Source organism: Cibotium barometz, chromosome 21 (assembly GCF_041138505.1).
Source record: "Cibotium barometz isolate CiBa-2024 chromosome 21, ASM4113850v1, whole genome shotgun sequence".
Taxonomy (NCBI): Eukaryota; Viridiplantae; Streptophyta; class Polypodiopsida; order Cyatheales; family Cibotiaceae; genus Cibotium; species Cibotium barometz.
In genome coordinates, this window is record NC_141066.1 from 54591158 (window position 1) to 54608830 (window position 17673).

A 17673-nucleotide genomic window follows, 5' to 3' on the forward strand; every position below is an offset into this window, starting at 1 on the left:
GGCTGCTGAACGGGCTGAATATGGAAATGCTGAAGCCTCAGATCAAGAACTGCTGCAGAGAACAATCAGGGGGTGGGAGGGATGGCACAAGATAACTAGAAAGGATAGGCAAAAGGGAGCCCAGAGAGCTCCAAGATCAGGGCTGGGAAAGCAAGCCCAAACAGGCCAAAAAACACAGGTTGTTTGGGACAGCTATGTTGCTGTCCAGTCCTGAAAAAAACGCCTGAGAACCCCTGGAAGGTGCCACCAAGAAGGACAGGTATGCTGTCCAAAAAAAACACCCCTGTCAAGCTGCCAAGAAGTTGCAAATTGACGCCCTGAAGAGAGGAAACTGCAGCCCACTGGATGGGGATCAATCAGCCCTTGAAGAAACGCAAGCTTCAAGGCATGAACACAAAAAACACAGATCTGTCCATGGGCGGAAAAACGCAGATATGAAGAGGTAGAGGAGGGAGCATCCAACGCTGAAAATCACTGGAGCTCTGATACCATGATAGAATGTGCAGCGGAAGAAGGGAAAGTGGAAACACAGGAGAGAGAGAGAGAGAGAGAGAGAGAGAGAGAGAGATTTTATTAACGTCTTCCAAAAGACCGAACTCGGCCTATGAGACAAATCGGAGTACATGTATGGGGTATCCTCTGTCATCCCAACAAAATGAAAAAGTACTGAATAAAAAAAGCTGAATCTGGGTGTGCAGGGGATGGAGCTCTATTACTAGGAGAATGCAAAGCTATATGCATGGAGACAATCATGATATGCAACCTAGCTAGCTCCATCCTGTACCATACTGGGGGTATAAAATGGTATACATCAGTGAAGGGGGTGTCCACAGCTCCCTGAAGAACATGCCTGGGTGTGCTCTGAAGCGAGCCAGTCGCTCCGCACCCTCTCTGTGAAACTGAGCTCTGATCTCTGTCATCTCTCTCTGGTATAGGCGTGGTGTCCGAAAGCCAGGTGTCCTCTGTCTCCTGCGGGCTCTAAGTGTCTCTGCTCTCTGGAGAGTAATTCCCTGCCGTGTAGGGGCTGGGAGGGGTATGGATCTCTGAAAAATAAAAATAGCTATATTTCTAGTTCGAAATTGAGAGAGAGAGAGCTGTATTAACGTCTACTAGAGGCCGAACTCGACCTATGAGACAAATCAATGTACAACTGTCAATGTCTTCCGGATGTCCAGAAAAAAAAAAGGACAAAATGAACATGAAATAAACTATGAAAGTATTGAGCTAGTGGGGGGGTGTGATGGATGGAGCACTACTACTAGAGGCTCACTATGCAACCTATATGCGCAGGGTATACAAGAATGCAATGCAGATCTGTCTAGCTCCAACAAGAGAGAGAGAGAAATGAAATGATATATTAATGTCTTCAAAAGGCCAAAGTGACCTATGAGACCAAAAAGGTTACAACAATTGGTGGATCTGATACAATGTCTGTGTAAGAAAAGCTAAAACAACTAAACAACTAACTGAAATTGAAACAACAACTATGGGGAAAAGTAAGGTACTAGGAGCTCCTAATGGATAACATCTGGGAAGGAAAACTCCAGCAACAAAGGTAAGCATCATATACATCACTATCCAAAGATGTCTCTCATCGGTCGATGGCGGATATCCTCAATGTCCTACATGGTGAGTACTTTGACTCGACGTCTCCCATGCCGTGCTAGTATGGTCCTGATCCTCTGTTGTAGTCTCCGCCGGTGTCGAGATGGGCCTCTCATCTTGGGGCGCCTGGACCGCCTCAGCTCTATAGCCCGATCAATCAGTGTACCTCTGGTGCGGCTATACTCTGGGGCTAGCTGCAATGCGTGCTGGCCTGACTGCTCAATCTCTGGTCGAAAGAAGTCTGTAATCTGCCTCTGTAGGTGTCTCTCCCTCGCTGATCCCCTCCCTCTCAAGAGACCCTCTCTATGTCTACGCAGCTCCAGCAAGTATAATCCGAGGCATCTCTGATCCTGGTATCTCATGACTCTAGAAAGTGGTCCGAAACCCTCCTTGAACAGGCAGTGAAAACGGCCTCGTATCTCATAATATACTGGATAGTGACATATGTAATGTAACTCTGTCTCTGGCTCCATCTGGCACAACTGACAAATCCTGGCCTCAGCTGGTACTCCTCTGAATCTGCCAGTCTCAATCTCTAGCTGGTGTGAGGATGTGCGCATCTGACCAATAGCACACCGTACCCCATGAGAAAGATGAGTATCCATGTAGCTGGGTCTAATCACAAACCCATCCTCCGTGAGCTGGAGAAGATGATCTATGATCCGTCTCCTTGTGATGCCAACTGTCGTGAAGACTCCAGGGCTAAGCGAGCATATCTATCTCTAGGGAGAGCCCAAGTGCTATGTATAAAGGAGACTGATCGAGTGAGTGCCTCTACTACCAATGGGGGGGCAGCCATCTCTGCACGGATAATATCATGTGGTACGGAGGCCTTGGCCCTAATCATCCGGGAAATCATAGAAACCAAGGGCCTCTCCATACATCTGCATCCATCAGCGCTACCAGCTCGGTTGTGGTGATCCACTGAGGGTCCCCATATCTCCACTCCATACAGCATGGCTGAAGTGACCAAAGTGTCAAAGAGCTAGAGCTTTGTTCGAGGTTCCTGAAACTGAACCTGCGAACACATCCTCTCTAGTCTCCCCAATGCTGCATAAGCTTTGGTGAATCTGGTCTCCGCTGCTCTCCTCAAGAGAGAAAGAAAGAAAGAAAGAAAGATTTTATTAACGTCTTCCAAAAGACCGAACTCGGCCTATGAGACAAATCGGTGTACCTGTATGGGGTATCCTCTGTCATCCCAACAAAATGAGAGAGAGAGAAATGAAATGATATATTAACGTCTTCAGAAGGCCAAAATGACCTATGAGACCAAAAAGGTTACAACAATTGGTGGATCTGATACAATGTTTGTGTAAGAAAAGCTAGAAACAACTAACTGAAACTGAAATAACTATGAGGAAAAGTACGGTACTAGGAGCTCCTAATGGATAACATCTGGGAGGAAAACTCCAGCAACAAAGGTAAGCATCATACACATCACCCAAAGATGTCTCTCATCGGTCGATGGCGGATATCCTCAATGTCCTCCATGGTGAGTACTCTGACTGGACGTCTCCCATGCCGTGCTAGTATGGTCCTGATCCTTTGTTGTAGTCTCCGCTGGTGTCGAGAGAGAGAGAGAGAGAGAAATGAAATGATGTATTAATGTCCTCAAAAGGCCAAAATGACCTATGAGACCAAAAAGGTTACAACAATTGGTGGATTTGATACAATGTCTGTGTAAGAAAAGCTAAAGCAACTAAACAACTAACTGAAACTGAAACAACAACTATGAGGAAAAGTAAGGTACTAGGAGCTCCTAATGGATAACATCTGGGAAGGAAAACTCCAGGAACAAAGGTAAGCATCATATACATCACTATCCAAAGATGTCTCTCATCGGTCGATGGCGGATATCCTCAATGTCCTCCATGGTGAGTACTCTGACTGGACGTCTCCCATGCCGTGCTAGTATGGTCCTGATCCTCTGTTGTAGTCTCCGCCGGTGTCGAGATGGGCCTCTCATCTTGGGGTGCCTGGACCGCCCCAGCTCTATAGCCCGATCAATCAGTGTACCTTTGGTGTGCGGCTATACTCTGGGGCTAGCTGCAATGCCTGCTGGCCTAACTGCTCAATCTCCTCAGTCTGCACTGGGGTCTCCTCCTGGAGGGGAGCAAAGCTGTTCCTCACTGGAACCCAGTGATGCTGAGACTGTGTCTGCTGCTGCGTCGGTCTTGGGCATGCTGCTGTGGTTGTCTCCCTCTACGGCGCCCCTGTCTAGGCTGCCAATCAGAGGTCTCTGTGGGTTGAGCAGGTGTCCCGGAGGCTGCCTGCCGAGCCGCATGTGTGGGCGGGCCATCGGAGGTTTGCTGCTGTGGTGAAGGTCGGGGTCTCCTGCGAGGGCAGACTTTGGCCAGGTGGCCGACCTGCCTGCATATAAAACACTGGTTCGGGAGCCCCGAAAACTCCACTCTCTGATCGATCCATCTCCCCCCTATCCTAGGTAACTGAATGACCTTCGGAAGGGAGGAGATGTCAGGAACCAAAACTCTGACCGAAGGAAGGCCAGTTGCTCTAGCCACCACTGAAGTTGCTGTGGGCCAGCCTCAAGCACCGAGCCCACCACTGAAGCTGCTGTGGGCTAGTCTCAAGCACTGAGCCCACCAATGATCCTATCCTAGAAAGGAGCGGAAGGTACTCGCGGCGAAGTCCAGGAAAGCAAACTGTGACATGGAATAGGCGCTCTCCCTGCTCGGCCGTTGTTGGGTTGAAACCATGTTGCCAATGTCTGAAGAAGGCTCGAGCGCCCCTGATGTCAAGGGGACCCATGGCTAGGACCTGGCCACGCTCTGGGCTGTCTCGAACTCAATCTGGTAGTGTCCGCGGCCCAGTAACTGAACGTCCAGGATCTTGCCCACATCTGCAAGAAGGCGGGCCTGGAGAAGCTCCCGGATCTCCCCTCTGCTGGGGCGAGTGCCAACTATACGGCAAATGGTGGAATGTGCCTGGAGGCGTTCCACCTCTACGGCGAGGCTCGCTTCCTCTTCTGGCGAAAGAGAAAGCCTGATGGGGGTATCCTAAGGGGCGGGCGAGGGGGCTGCGGAAGAGTCCCTCTGAGGTGGGGCGGGAGGAACCTCCATCAGAGTCTGAAGCTGAGTCGAGGGCGAAGCGAAGACGGAGGGTCCTGCAAGAACCAAGCTGCACGAAAAAGCGGAGCGAGGAGGGGAAGAGGGGGAAGGGCGGAATACAAAGGGGGGAGGGGCGAAAGACAGAGGGGGAGGGGGGAGATCTTACACTATTCGACACTGGGAGAAGTCTTCTTGATGGGGGACTTCAATGCACGGACTCAGAGCAGACAGTGCGAGATCTATGACTTTGAGGATCCCTTGAGACTAGAGCCGCTAGCTACAGAGGATACAGGGACCACTCGGATCTCCGCTGATGGAGGAGCTGACAGGACTGGATATGGGCAACATTTGCTGGAGCTTGGGGCCCGACACCATCTCGTTATTTATAACGGGATGACTCAGTGGCCAGATTCAGGTGGGTTGACTTGCTTTCCAGTGGGAGGCGGCAGTAGTACAGTGGATTATGTGATGGGATCCCGGGAGGCAGCAGATATGGTGTCTCACTTCACCGTACCACCATGCCCCATTGGGGCGGATCATACATACCTATCCCCCCTCACTTTCAGGAGCTTACTGGAGACCCACCCACCCATCATACAGCCACCACGCACTATTTTTCGCTTCACTCAGGACCTAGCCGAGGTGTACGACTATCATGTTCATGATCAGCTATTTGCCTTAGATCCATCGGCACCCATGGCCATGCTCACCTCCCAGCTCTCACATGTACTGCACTCCGCAGCCGCGAGGAGTTTCCCATACCACATATAGACAGGACGGCCACCTACATCTGGGAGCATGCCCCAGAACCGATGGTATGATGATGAGTGCAGAAACCTTTACCGCAGTCTCCGAGTGCAGAGGGCTCGCGGGGAGATCACCTAGAGGCAGGCAGGCAGGAGGATGCATACTCTCACCCGCCGTAAGTGGCGAGCTTATGAGGAGGCTCAGTACTGGGACACATCACATGCTCATGAGCAGAGATGCTGCTGCTGCTTGGAGGAGACTCAGAGAGCCCCGTCTATGGGGACCCTTAGTGGATCACCACAGCTGAGCTGGTAGCACTGATGGATGGAGACGTATGGAGAGGCCCTTGGTTTTTATGATTTCCCGGATGATTAGGGCCAAGGCCTCCGTACCACATGATATTATCCGTGCAAAGATGGCTGCCCCTCCATTGGTAGTAGAGGCACTCACTCGACCAGTCTCCTTTATACATAGCACTTGGGCTCTCCCTAGAGACAGATATGCTCCCTTAGCCGTGGAGTCTTCACGACAGTTGGCATCACAGGGAGACGGATCATGCTGGTATGCACAGATAACAGCTTGGTTCCAACTGCATGGCTTTAGTATGGACAGGCTACCTCCATTTCAGTACTCTCTGGATGCACCCTCCCTCTCTCTCACACGGGCAGAGATTACCAGACTTATCAGGCAGGACTTGACTTGGACATGGATAGAGCCGACACACGAGCTTGGTACGAAGATGGCTTTCTATAGAGATCATCTTCTCCAGCTCACGGAGGATGGGTTTGTGATTAGACCCAGCTACATGGATACTCATCTTTCTCATGGGGTACGGTGTGCTATTGGTCAGATGCGCACGTCCTCACACCAGCTAGAGATTGAGACTGGCAGATTCTGAGGAGTACCAGCTGAGGTCAGGATTTGTCAGCTGTGCCAGATGGAGCCAGAGACAGAGTTACATTACATATGTCACTATCAAGTATATTATGAGATACGAGGCCGTTTTCATTGCCTGTTTAGAGAGGGTTTCAGACCACTTTCTAGAGTCATGAGATACCAGGATCAGAGATGCCTCGGATAATACTTGCTGGAGCTGCGTAGACATAGAGAGGGTCTCTTGAGAGGGAGGGGATCAGAGAGGGAGAGACACCTGCAGAGGCAGATTACAGACTTCTTTCGACCAGAGATTGAGCAGTCAGGCCAGCAGGCATTGCAGCTAGCCCCAGAGTATAGCCGCACTAGAGGTACCTTGATTGATCGGGCTATAGAGTTGGGGCAGTCTAGGCGCCCCAAGATGAGAGGCCCATCTCGACACCGGCGGAGACTACAACAGAGGATCGGGACCATACTAGCACGGCATGGGAGACGTCCAGTCAGAGTACTCACCATGGAGGACATTGAGGATATCCACCATTGACCGATGAGAGACATCTTTGGATAGTGATGTGTATGATGCTTACCTTTGTTGCTGGAGTTTTCCTCCCAGATGTTATCCATTAGGAGCTCCTAGTACCGTACTTTTCCTCATAGTTGTTTGAGTTTCAGTTAGTTGTTTAGTTGTTTTTAGCTTTTCTTACACATACATTGTATCAGATCCACCAATTGTTGTAACCTTTTTGGTCTCATAGGTCATTTTGGCCTTCTGAAGACGTTAATATATCATTTCATTTCATTTCATTTTCTCTCTCTCTTTGTGCACACACACGATGGATCTATTTGATCCACCATAGCGTAGCTTGGATCTTACAACCTTAAATCAACATTTGCCACCACCAGCCTCTTTGGCGCTTGGGAGGTCCTTTCGCCCTTTGTTCAATACAAGAGCTTATGAATGAATAAAAATTGACTTATATATAAATGGCTACCTTTCACACTAGGCCGAAAGAAGCTTAAAAAGGATCCATGGCCACTAGTTCTAGTCTTAAACAAGTATACACATGAGGTTTGTCACTTCCCGTTTGTCATTAAGCACACGGTAAGGCCGCTTCATAAAGTCTAGCACCGTCTTACAAGAGAGAGGCTTCCGCTACAAGTGGGTAAGATGGTGAAGTGCCTTGAGGTAGAATTGGCTTCAGCGAAGTGGTTTAATATACCCTCCTTCCTAATGGTGACCGCATCCTTGTGTCACCAAGCTTGGGTGGTGAAGATGTTGTTGGTTCCAGAGAGTTGTGCATGGTTAAAGACGTTGTGGATGTTCGGAGATGTAGTTGTTGAAGAGATCAATCCACATGCTTCAAGGCCTGTTGGAGGGGTTGCGAGTTGTTTTGGGCCCGTACCCAAAAAGAGGCTGGTGGCTTGCTTTTCATGGATTCATGCACCAAGACCCACCTTCATTTGATTGATAATGACCTTGGTGGTCCAGAATTGTTTAGCGCAACACGATATGATTTCCAGATCTCATGGTGATACTAGAGAGTTTCGTTGTTGATTGTTGCATTCTTGGTGGTGAGTTTTTTGTTGTGATGGTGAAAATTCTTACATGCAGGCCTGTTTAAAGTGCTAAATTGTGTTGTGAGTGTCGAGGACTTGTGTCTAGAGAAGAACTACCACTTTAGTGTGCTGGGCAACCAACCGTGCTACAGGTACACTAAAATTTGGCACGCCCTATGGGACTCTCGAAACTTGGAGTCCTATTGTGTTCTCTTGTCTTGTTTTCCTTTGTATTCCCAATACATGCTCCCGTGCTAGTTTGGTCAGCCTAGTCAAGACATCCGGCAGTTCATTTCTATGTGCAAGAGCTGAAATCTTGAGCGTGAGGATGCCTACTTGGTACTTTTTCTGTCCACTTTGGAAGGCTTTGCAGACAAACGGTCCAGTTCGTTCCCAATCGACCACTTTGTGGAGTGGGCCACCGTGAGGGACAGCTTCCTCCGCACCTTCCGACTTGGTAACTATGAGGACCTTCTCTAGGAGCTAGGGAAACTGCAACTACTACTAAGGGAGAGTGTGTCAGAACTTAGGATGCGACGAGAGTGCTAGTGGCTTACCTTGGCGACTTTAGGTGCGTGAATGGGTGATGCATGCCTTGCTCTAGACCACCCATCAAAAGATTCGGGAGAGTTGGCCGGCACCAACCACCTTGTTGGAGTTCCAGGAGCTAGCCTCTGCACCCATGCACTGAGGTGCTATGTGACACACTAGCTCATCATCAGTGCTACACTTGTACAACAATAGAACCATGTAGAGATTTATTTTGTGGTTGTCCATGACCCCATTGTGAGCCCTAGTCCAGGGACATGTTAGGCATGATCTACACAGGTCACATCTGAAGCCTTAGGTGTTGGTATGTGTCACTTAACCCACTTGGAGAACAATCGCATGTAGATTAACTTAGTGTAGTAGTCTATAACAAGCATGTAGGAGCCAGGGCGCGCAGCACACAGGTGTGAACATGGTAGAATGGACGGTGGTGGGTAGGGCAGAACAAGCGGCCCAGTGAGAGGAAATGGCAAGCTGGTGAGAGAGAGAGAGAGAGAGAGAGAGAGAGAGAGAGAGAGATTAAGCGTCTACTAAAGACCCAAGGGGCCTATGAGACCAAAGTGATACAATAATGTCCATGGCATATCTCACCATGGAATGGAAAATAAAACAGAAAGAAAACATAAACATAGTTATCTCATTGGGGTGATACAAAACTGTCCATGGAAACTCATCATGGAGAGAGAGAGAGAAATGAAATGAAATGAAATGTTATATTAACGTCTTCAAAAGGCCATAATGACCTATGAGACCAAAAGTTACATCATGGTGGATCTGATACAATGTCTGGATAAAAAAACCCCAGAAAATGAAAAATAAAGATGATACTACTGGCACCTAGAAAATGAAACTGGAACTGGAAGGTACACTATGGAGGTACCTCCATCTCATAATATGTGCCGCATCGGACACTGGCGGATCTCCTCAATATCCTCTGTGGTCAGCACCCTGACTGGGTGTCTCGCATGCCTCGCAAGAATAATCCGAATCTGCCGCTGCAACCTCCGTCTATGCTGGGATGCCCTCCTCCGTGGTCGTGGGCGTCTGGACCACCCAAGCTCAATCGCACGATCAATCAGTGTACCCCTGGTGTGGGCGGTATCCATGTCCTGCTGCTGCTGTGGTCCATCTGGCGCAGTGATGGCCGGACTAAAGAAGTCTGTAATGTGCCTCTGAGTCTGGCTCTCTGTGCGCCTAAGCAGGCTATCTCTATGTCTCCGCAGCTCAAGCAAGAACAATCCCAAACACCTCTGGTCCTGGTACCCCATGACTCTGGAAAGTGGTCCAAAACCCTCTCTGAATAAACAGTGGAAACGACCACGTATCTCATAGTATGCAGTACAATGGCATATATAATGCAGCTCTGTCTCTGGCTCCCCGAGAGAGAGAGAGAGAGAGAGAGAGAGAGAGAGAGAGAGAGAGATTTTATTAACGTCTTCCAAAAGACCGAACTCGGCCTACGAGACAAATCAGTGTACTTGTGTGGGGTATCCTCTGTCATTCCAACAAAATGAAAAAGTACTGAACTAAAAAGCTGAATCTGGGTGTGCAATAAGTACAATGAGTGGGGGAGGGGATGGAGCTCTACTACTAGGAGAATGCAAAGCTATATGCATGGAGTATACAATCATGATATGCAACCTAGCTAGCTCCATCCTATACCATACTGGGGGTATAAAATGGTATACATCAATGAAGGGGGTGTCCACAGCTCCCTGAAGAACATGCCTGGGTCTGCTCTGAAGCGAGCAAGTCGCTCCGCACCCTCTCTGTGAAAATGAGCTCTAATCTTTGTCATCTCTCTCTGGTATAGGCGTGGTGTTCGAAAGCCAGGTGTCCTTTGTCTATTGCGGGCTCTGAGTGTCTTTGCTCTCTGGAGAGTAATTCCCTGCTGTGTAGGGGGGCTGGGAGTGGGGTGGATCTCTGAAAAAATGTAGTAATCTGTGTCTGTCGACCCCCCCTCTGGAGCTGTCTGAGCCTGTAATGATGTCTCTCTGTGACGCTGTACGTCTAGAATGAATCTCCTCAGTATGCGCTGGTCTGTTGCCTCAAAGATCTGGCGTAGGGAATGTGGCTCTCTGAATAAAATGGGATATCTCTCTCTGATGGCTGTATATGCTCTGCATGTGCATACATAATGCTCCTCACTCTCCACCTCCTCTCTGCACAATCTGCATACCCTCTCCTCTCGGGGGATCCGTGCTGCTCTGCCAGTCTCGATCTCCAATCGATGTGATGAGACTCTAAGCTGACCAATAGCTACTCGGGAGCCGTGTGTTAAAAAGCCCTCCATGTATCTAGGCCTCTCTATAAATCCATCACCAGTGATACTCATGAAGTGATCTCTGCAGTATAGCATCTTCGGTAGAAGAGGCTGTGTAGGCGATATCCATGTCTCTCGTGTATAGAGCTGCCATAGGTCCTGTCTCAATACTCTGTTCCTCTCACTATGAGAGAGACGGATATGTGGTGCATCCCTGTCATACTGGAATGGTGGTAGATGATCCATGTCTAGGCCATGCTATGAGAACCAATGTGTGACTTGTGCATACCACGATCCTCTGTCTCCTGCCTCAGCCAGCTGTCTAGATGCCTCAAAAGCTCTGTATGACAATCTGTCCTGTGGCATCTCTCTGAATCTGTCTAGCAGGCATATAGTCTGGAATATGGCCTCTACCATCATAGGAGGCGCAGCAAACTCTGCTCGGATAATGTCATGAGGTACTGACGGTTTGCTGCGTATCATGCGTGCCATCATGAGGGCCTGTGGTCTCTCTATTTGTGGCCACCAATGGGTAGCAAGGCCTGGCGCCCATACCGCTGCTCCATACATCAGTGCCGGTGTGAGTAATGTGTCAAATAGCCACCCCTTCGTCGGGGGCTCCTGAAAATGCGCCTGGTGGCACTGTCTCTCTAGCATAGCCAATGCTGCATATCCCTGTGTCAATCTAGCTCTGGCTGCTGAACCCATGGTGAAGCGCGTGGCTGCTGCAGAGAATGTAACCCCTAGGTACAGGTATGATGTCACCACCTCCACCTGGCGTCCTGCGAGACTGAATGTCAGCTGACTCCTGCCCTGTCTCGATGTATGAAAGACCATAACCTTGGTTTTCCCAAGGTTCACAGTAAGACCCCTCTGTGTGCAGAAATCATCGAGTGCATGTAGATGCTGTTGTAGACCTCCTGGAGACTCAGACACATATACAATATCATCAGCATAAAGCATAATATGTACTGAGGTACCTGCTAGATCAACTCCATCTTCGCCTCCCTGTGTAATGAAGTCAGCCACCTCATCAATGTATAACCCAAATAGCGTGGGGGAAAGTGGGCATCTTTGCTTCACACCAATGGTGCTAGCAATAGCCTCGGACATACCTCCTGGGCATCTGACTCGCCCAAAAACCTGCTCATATAATGCATAGATGCCCCATGTCATGTCTGCTGGTATGCCAAGAGACTGCAGGCACTGAAAGAGCCTCTCTCGTGGTACTATGTCAAATGCCTTGCGGAAATCCACAATGCAGCAATAGAGCTTTCTCTTCCTCACTCTGGCTTGATCAATCATACATCTCAAAGTGAATACATGGTCAGTGGTAGAGAAAACTCTCCTGAAGCCTGTCTGCCCTGATGAGCATAAACCTGCTCGCTCAGCATATAAGCTAAGCTCTTGCTCCAACACTGCACCATAGAGTTTGGCCAACACGTGGCTAACCATAACCGTCCTGTAGTTGCTCGGTTTGAGCATATCCCCTGTTTGTGGATCGACACAATGGTGTGCATCGTCCACTCCGCAGGCAAACCCTGTGCTAGTGCCTTGTTAAACAGGTGTGCAAGAAAAGGAGCCAAAGAAACTACTGCATATATGAGATGCTCACCCTGTAGGCCCATATGGTCGGCGGCCCGTCCATGCTGTAGGCGGCGGATAGCTTCCTTTACCATCGAGTGGGTAAAGAAGCTAGCTGTGGTAGGTCGAGGCTGTTGTGGGGCTGAGGTATAGGTGGTTGCTGTGGGGCGTGGTATAGGCCCTCTGCATACGTGTGCCATATCCGTGGGTCTGCAATGGGTGTCGGTGTCCGGGGCTCTCTGAAGTGCGGCCATGAGATAGGGCTATCTCTACTCATGAAGAAATGGAAAATCTCTAGCTCCTATATCTGTGCGAAGGCCCGCCTTTTGCGGCGAGTAAGTCTCCTCATCTCTCTCCTCGACTCCTGCTCTGTGATGGCTCCCAAGGCTCTCTGTATGCGGAGCCATAAGTATAGGGCTCTGCACTCATCATCATACCATCTGTTTTGGGGCATATTCCCAGATCTTGGAGGCTCTCTTGAGTGGACACGATGTGGGAAGCTCTGTAATGCAGCCGTGTGTAGGAGTGATGCCAGCTGGACTGTAATGGTATCCATAGGTGCCAGGGGATCCATGAGTAGGAGCCCATCCTCTACTCTACCAGTGTATATGTCTGCCATGTCATGTGCGAAGTTGATGGTAGTGTGTGGCGTTGCTATGTGGGGGGTTGGTGATACTGGTGATCCGGCTAGTGAAAATGCCAAGTATGTATGATCTGCCCTAATAGGACGAGGTGGGATGGAGAATGAGGTGACAAGCTGTGATGCCTCCAAAGACCCCATAATGTAGTCTACCACCGTGCCTCCGGTCCGTGTATGACCCCCATGTGGGAAGCATGTCCGCCCTCTTGATCCCGGCCACTGTAGCATCCCGTTATAAATAACGAGACGATGCATGGCTCCCAACTCTAGTAAGTGGTCCCCGTAATGTCCTCTGTCTGGTCTAGTGTCCTTTGATGCCCGAGTAGTCCCTATCTCCTCTGGATCCACAGGGTGGAGGATCTCCATGTCATCCAAGGTTGATGTGTACGTAATGTACGTAATGTACGGTACGTATTTGTACGTTGTTCCGTACAGATAAAATTTTTGTGTACGTAAAAATACGTACCATTGTAAAAAATATCAATCTATATGGCATTTCATATCAAAATAAACATAAAAAGATCCAAATACATTTTAAATTGTGAGAGAGACCTACAAGACAATCTAATAAGGTCTTTGCTAATAAGCATTTGATTAGTAATCACAAAACCCTTGCCGCATGTTGTAAAACTTGTTACTTCAGAAATCAAACATCAGGATTCAGATACCAAAACCATTTTTCAATCAGATGACAGAGATCAATCTTCAATCACCAATCACCACTCTTAGAAGTTAGCTCTATATAAACTGATGAATCAGTGTTCACAGTGCACACAACAAAAGTCTCGACTCTCATCCATGTCAAAAGGCTGCAAATGCATCAAGATTCAAAACAAACTGAATACAATGCACATACTACATAGCAAGCTGCAACACTACATCATAGAAATGTCCTCAAAAGGCCCATAAGGGCTAGTCCAGAGTCTAGACTCCACAATGAAACATGATCTAAGAGTCAAAACTCCTCATCAGATGATGATGATGACGATGCACCAGAAGAGAGCAAGTCCCCATCTGTCAAGACATTGCCCTCGTCGTCATACTCAGGCTCTGCCATCACGGGCACATGTGATGATGTGAAAGATGTATCATGAGATCCATGTGCTACATCATCATCTCCTGGCTCACTCTGAGTATGAATGAGAGTGACAGCCTCATTCGCCCGAGTCCGCTGCGTACGAACAGGCAGCTTCCCCCGACGAATGCTCCTCCGTCTAGCGCTCTCTGAATCTGCAGCCTCCTCACGCAAAGGTATCGCCAAAGCCCGTGCGCGTGACCTTGTGACACGACGATCGATGCTCTCCAACTCTCTATGAAGGAGTCGTATAATATCTGCCTGCTCGTCTCTGACACGCTGCTCCACGTCGCCCTCAGTAGAGGTTGGCACCATCTTCACATGGGTCGGATCTGCCTGTGGAAAAGCAAAATCCGACAAGTCAGAACCACAAGAAATGACTTATATTGAAATGTGTCAAAAGACGTACGACAGTTAAAACTTAAATATACCTGCTTGGGTGCCCCCAAAGCATGATAATCTCGCACGAGCTTCATGTTAGCTCGGCAATACACTAATCGCTCCAGCTGAGCGGTACTTAGTCGATTGCGGATCTTCGTGTGAACCAAGGAGTAGGCACTCCAATTGCGCTCACAAGCACCAGCAGAACAATCCTACGATCACGAATCACAATACGATTTCGGAGTCAAGACTCAAAACCCTTAATGAATCAAACTTTAAAGATGGATGCAATTGTGAAAGAGTCAAGAGTACCTGCGAGAGGATTCGGAGAGCAAGATGAGTCAGCTTTGGAAGACCTTGTCTTCCATAGCTCTGCCACCACGTGAGAGGAAATTTCGTCGCCTCCTCTCTCAAAACCACCGCTCTAGCAAAGGATGGTCCTAGATTGTTCATAAAACTCACCATCTCTGCATCAACCTCAAGTTGCTCATCCTCGTCGTACATTATGTTGATGTATTGGTCTTTCTGCGTGAGCAGAGTGCTCTCACTAAACAGCTCTGGCTTCTTGTAGAAGGGATGAAGCAATGCAGCCATCCCATGAATGGGACGGCTCATAAATGTCCATCGCCGCTCTACAATAGCCAGGATGTCACCACGGCTACAAATTGACAAGCCAACATTCCAACAGTCATTATATAATATAACTTTAAACATATTGTTCATTGTTGCAATGTGCATATTATTTAATATTAATATAATCAACCAAGAACAATATCCAAGTGTACACTCACTGAGACTCCGTCAATGTCGTACAGGTGGCAATATGGCGCTTCATCTCCATGAAGAGATGATAGACCAGTCCAAGAGTAGAGCCCTCCATATCTGTGATTCGGAGGAGGACATGGATAGGCTGCAATGCCACCGTCAAGCTCTGTACCTCTGTCCAAAAGGCCTCGTCAAGCACTTTCCGCTGAATGTATCTAGTGGCCTCTGTCTGTGCATGGTGCATAAACCTCCATTTCGGGTCCACCACAGTCTGTAGTAGTGGGTCCCGCAATCTAAAAAGCCTCTGCAAGACCAAGAACATATAAGAAAACCTGGTCTTTGAGGGTCGCACCATATCAAGTGCACTATGGCTCCTGAAGATGGCCAAAGCCTGATGTTTTTTTCGAAAAAATGTAGTAATCTTCATGGCATCTGCAACATTAGGTTGCACCCATGGCAACTTTCCAATATCCTCCATCAGCAGGTCCAAGCAATGTGCAGCACAAGGAGTCCAAGCAATGCGAGGAAACTCTGCCTCGACCAATTCACCCATACGCTTGCAATTTGAAGCATTGTCTGTCACCACTTGGACCACATTCTCTGGCCCAACATCCAAAATTGCCTGTCTGATGTGGTGATAAATAAACTCAGCACTGATGGATTCTCCTGCCTTTCCTGCATCCACAGCCCGCAAGAAGTATGTGCCAAGACATGAGGACACCAAAATATTGATAATGTGTCGTCTACGCATATCACTCCAGCCATCAGATATGATGGTGCACCCAAAAGACTGCCATCCTGCCTTGACAGGTACCAATGCCTTGTCTATCAAGGCTTTCTGCTCTTCAAGCATCGTGGTACGCATTTTGTTATACTCCACCCCGGACCACGAGTCTGTGTGGCCAACCTCTGCTATGGCCCTCACCATTCTCTTCCATTGATCAGTCCTCAGTACATTGTAGGAGATGTTGCACTCCACAAGAGTGCTTGCAATCTCCATCTCAGCCACTTTTTGTCTCTCTTTCACCCACGAAAGAGATGACACACGTGAAGGCAAAGTACTCTGTCTCAGCGCATGTGCATCATCATCCTCATCACCCTCCTGCATGACACGGGCCCTCTTTCTGCCCCCTGTAGACTGGCTATCCTGTGTGGAAGAATCACCCATCTCCCCCACAAGCGCATCATGAAGTGCATCTTGAGTGTGCTGGCTGCCCCTTACCTTCTTTGAACCCTTTGCTGTTGATGAATTCTCAGCAATGAGCTTGTCTCTGATATCCTGCGGCACCTGCTTGCACCCACCACAATTGCCGGTGGTGCCAATACCTGTCAAGTGTATCACGACACGAGAAATTGTGCTCGTGAGCTCGAAGTTGCAATACTTGCACTGCCATCTACGCGTGCCAGAACCAGGCGTATTAATAACACGGATGACATTCGTGTGCTCCTGCCAGTAGGGGTTGCATGGCTTCGGCATATTGGATCCTGGAAGCTCTGTGACACAAACAAAGAGAGAGAGAGAGCTTAGAGCAGAGTACATACTCCAAAGGAAGAAAGAGAGAGAGAGAGAGAGGGAGAGCGTAGAGCATACTCCAAAGGAGGAAAGAGAGAGAGAGAGAGAGAGAGAGAGGGAGAGGGACCCCGGACTCGGGAGGGAGTGAGAGAGAGACGAGATTAATCATGTAGACAGTAGTACATTGGCAGAGAAGAGAAAGAAAGAAAGAAAGAAAGATTTTATTAACGTCTTCCAAAAGACCGAACTCGGCCTATGAGACAAATCGGAGTACATGTATGGGGTATCCTCTGTCATCCCAACAAAATGAAAAAGTACTGAATAAAAAAGCTGAATCTGGGTGTGTAGGGGATGGAGCTCTATTACTAGGAGAATGCAAAGCTATATGCATGGAGTATACAATCATGATATGCAACCTAGCTAGCTCCATCCTGCACCATACTGGGGGTATAAAATGGTATACATCAGTGAAGGGGGTGTCCACAGCTCCCTGAAGAACATGCCTGGGTGTGCTCTGAAGCGAGCCAGTCGCTCCTCACCCTCTCTGTGAAACTGAGCTCTGATCTCTGTCATCTCTCTCTGGTATAGGCGTGGTGTCCGAAAGCCAGGTGTCCTCTGTCTCCTGCGGGCTCTAAGTGTCTCTGCTCTCTGGAGAGTAATTCCCTGCCGTGTAGGGGCTGGGAGGGGTATGGATCTCTGAAAAAATGTAGTAATATGTGTGTCGCCCCCCCACTGGAGCTGTCTGAGCCTGTAATAATGTCTCTCTGTGGCGCTGTATGTCTAGAATGTATCTCCCCAGTATGCGCTGGTCTGCTGCCTCAAAGATCTGGCGTAGGGAATGTGGCTCTCTGAATAAAATGGGATATCTCTCTCTGATGGCTGTATATGCTCTGCATCTGCATACATAATGCTCCTCACTCTCCACCTCCTCTCTGCACAATCTGCATACCCTCTCCTCTCGGGGGATCCGTGCTGCTCTGCCAGTCTCAATCTCCAATCGGTGTGATGAAACTCTGAGCTGACCAATAGCCACTCGGGAGCCGTGTGGTAAAA

The 17673-nt window shown here is 48.8% G+C and overlaps 2 protein-coding genes across 3 annotated transcripts in view; one reads left to right on the forward strand and one right to left on the reverse strand.

The window, feature by feature from the left end:
* LOC147627372 (phosphopantothenoylcysteine decarboxylase-like) overlaps nucleotides 1-17673 on the forward strand; it is a 51960-nt gene that overhangs the window by 12744 nt on the left and 21543 nt on the right. The gene's annotated exons all lie outside the window — the stretch shown is intronic.
* On the reverse strand, nucleotides 13686-16755 carry LOC147627373 (uncharacterized). The gene is made up of 4 exons (XM_086816021.1): nucleotides 15134-16755; nucleotides 14655-15000; nucleotides 14393-14554; nucleotides 13686-14297 (listed from the first exon to the last, which is right to left on the reverse strand). Exons 1-4 carry the CDS (start codon nucleotides 16645-16647, stop codon nucleotides 13842-13844), a joined length of 2478 nt encoding a protein of 825 aa, XP_086672147.1. The 5' UTR covers nucleotides 16648-16755; the 3' UTR covers nucleotides 13686-13841.

What these genes read in the sequence shown, in the direction of transcription:
- LOC147627373 (XM_086816021.1), bottom strand. Translation starts at nt 16,647, where the DNA reads ATGTACTCTGCTCTAAGCTCTCTCTCTCTCTTTGTTTGTGTCACAGAG. An exon ending in ACGACATTGACGGAGTCTCA is followed by an intron (nt 15,001 to 15,133) that starts GTGAGTGTACAC and finishes GTCAATTTGTAG; the next exon opens with CCGTGGTGACATCCTGGCTA. An exon ending in CTTTGGGGGCACCCAAGCAG is followed by an intron (nt 14,298 to 14,392) that starts GTATATTTAAGT and finishes GCTTTTCCACAG; the next exon opens with GCAGATCCGACCCATGTGAA.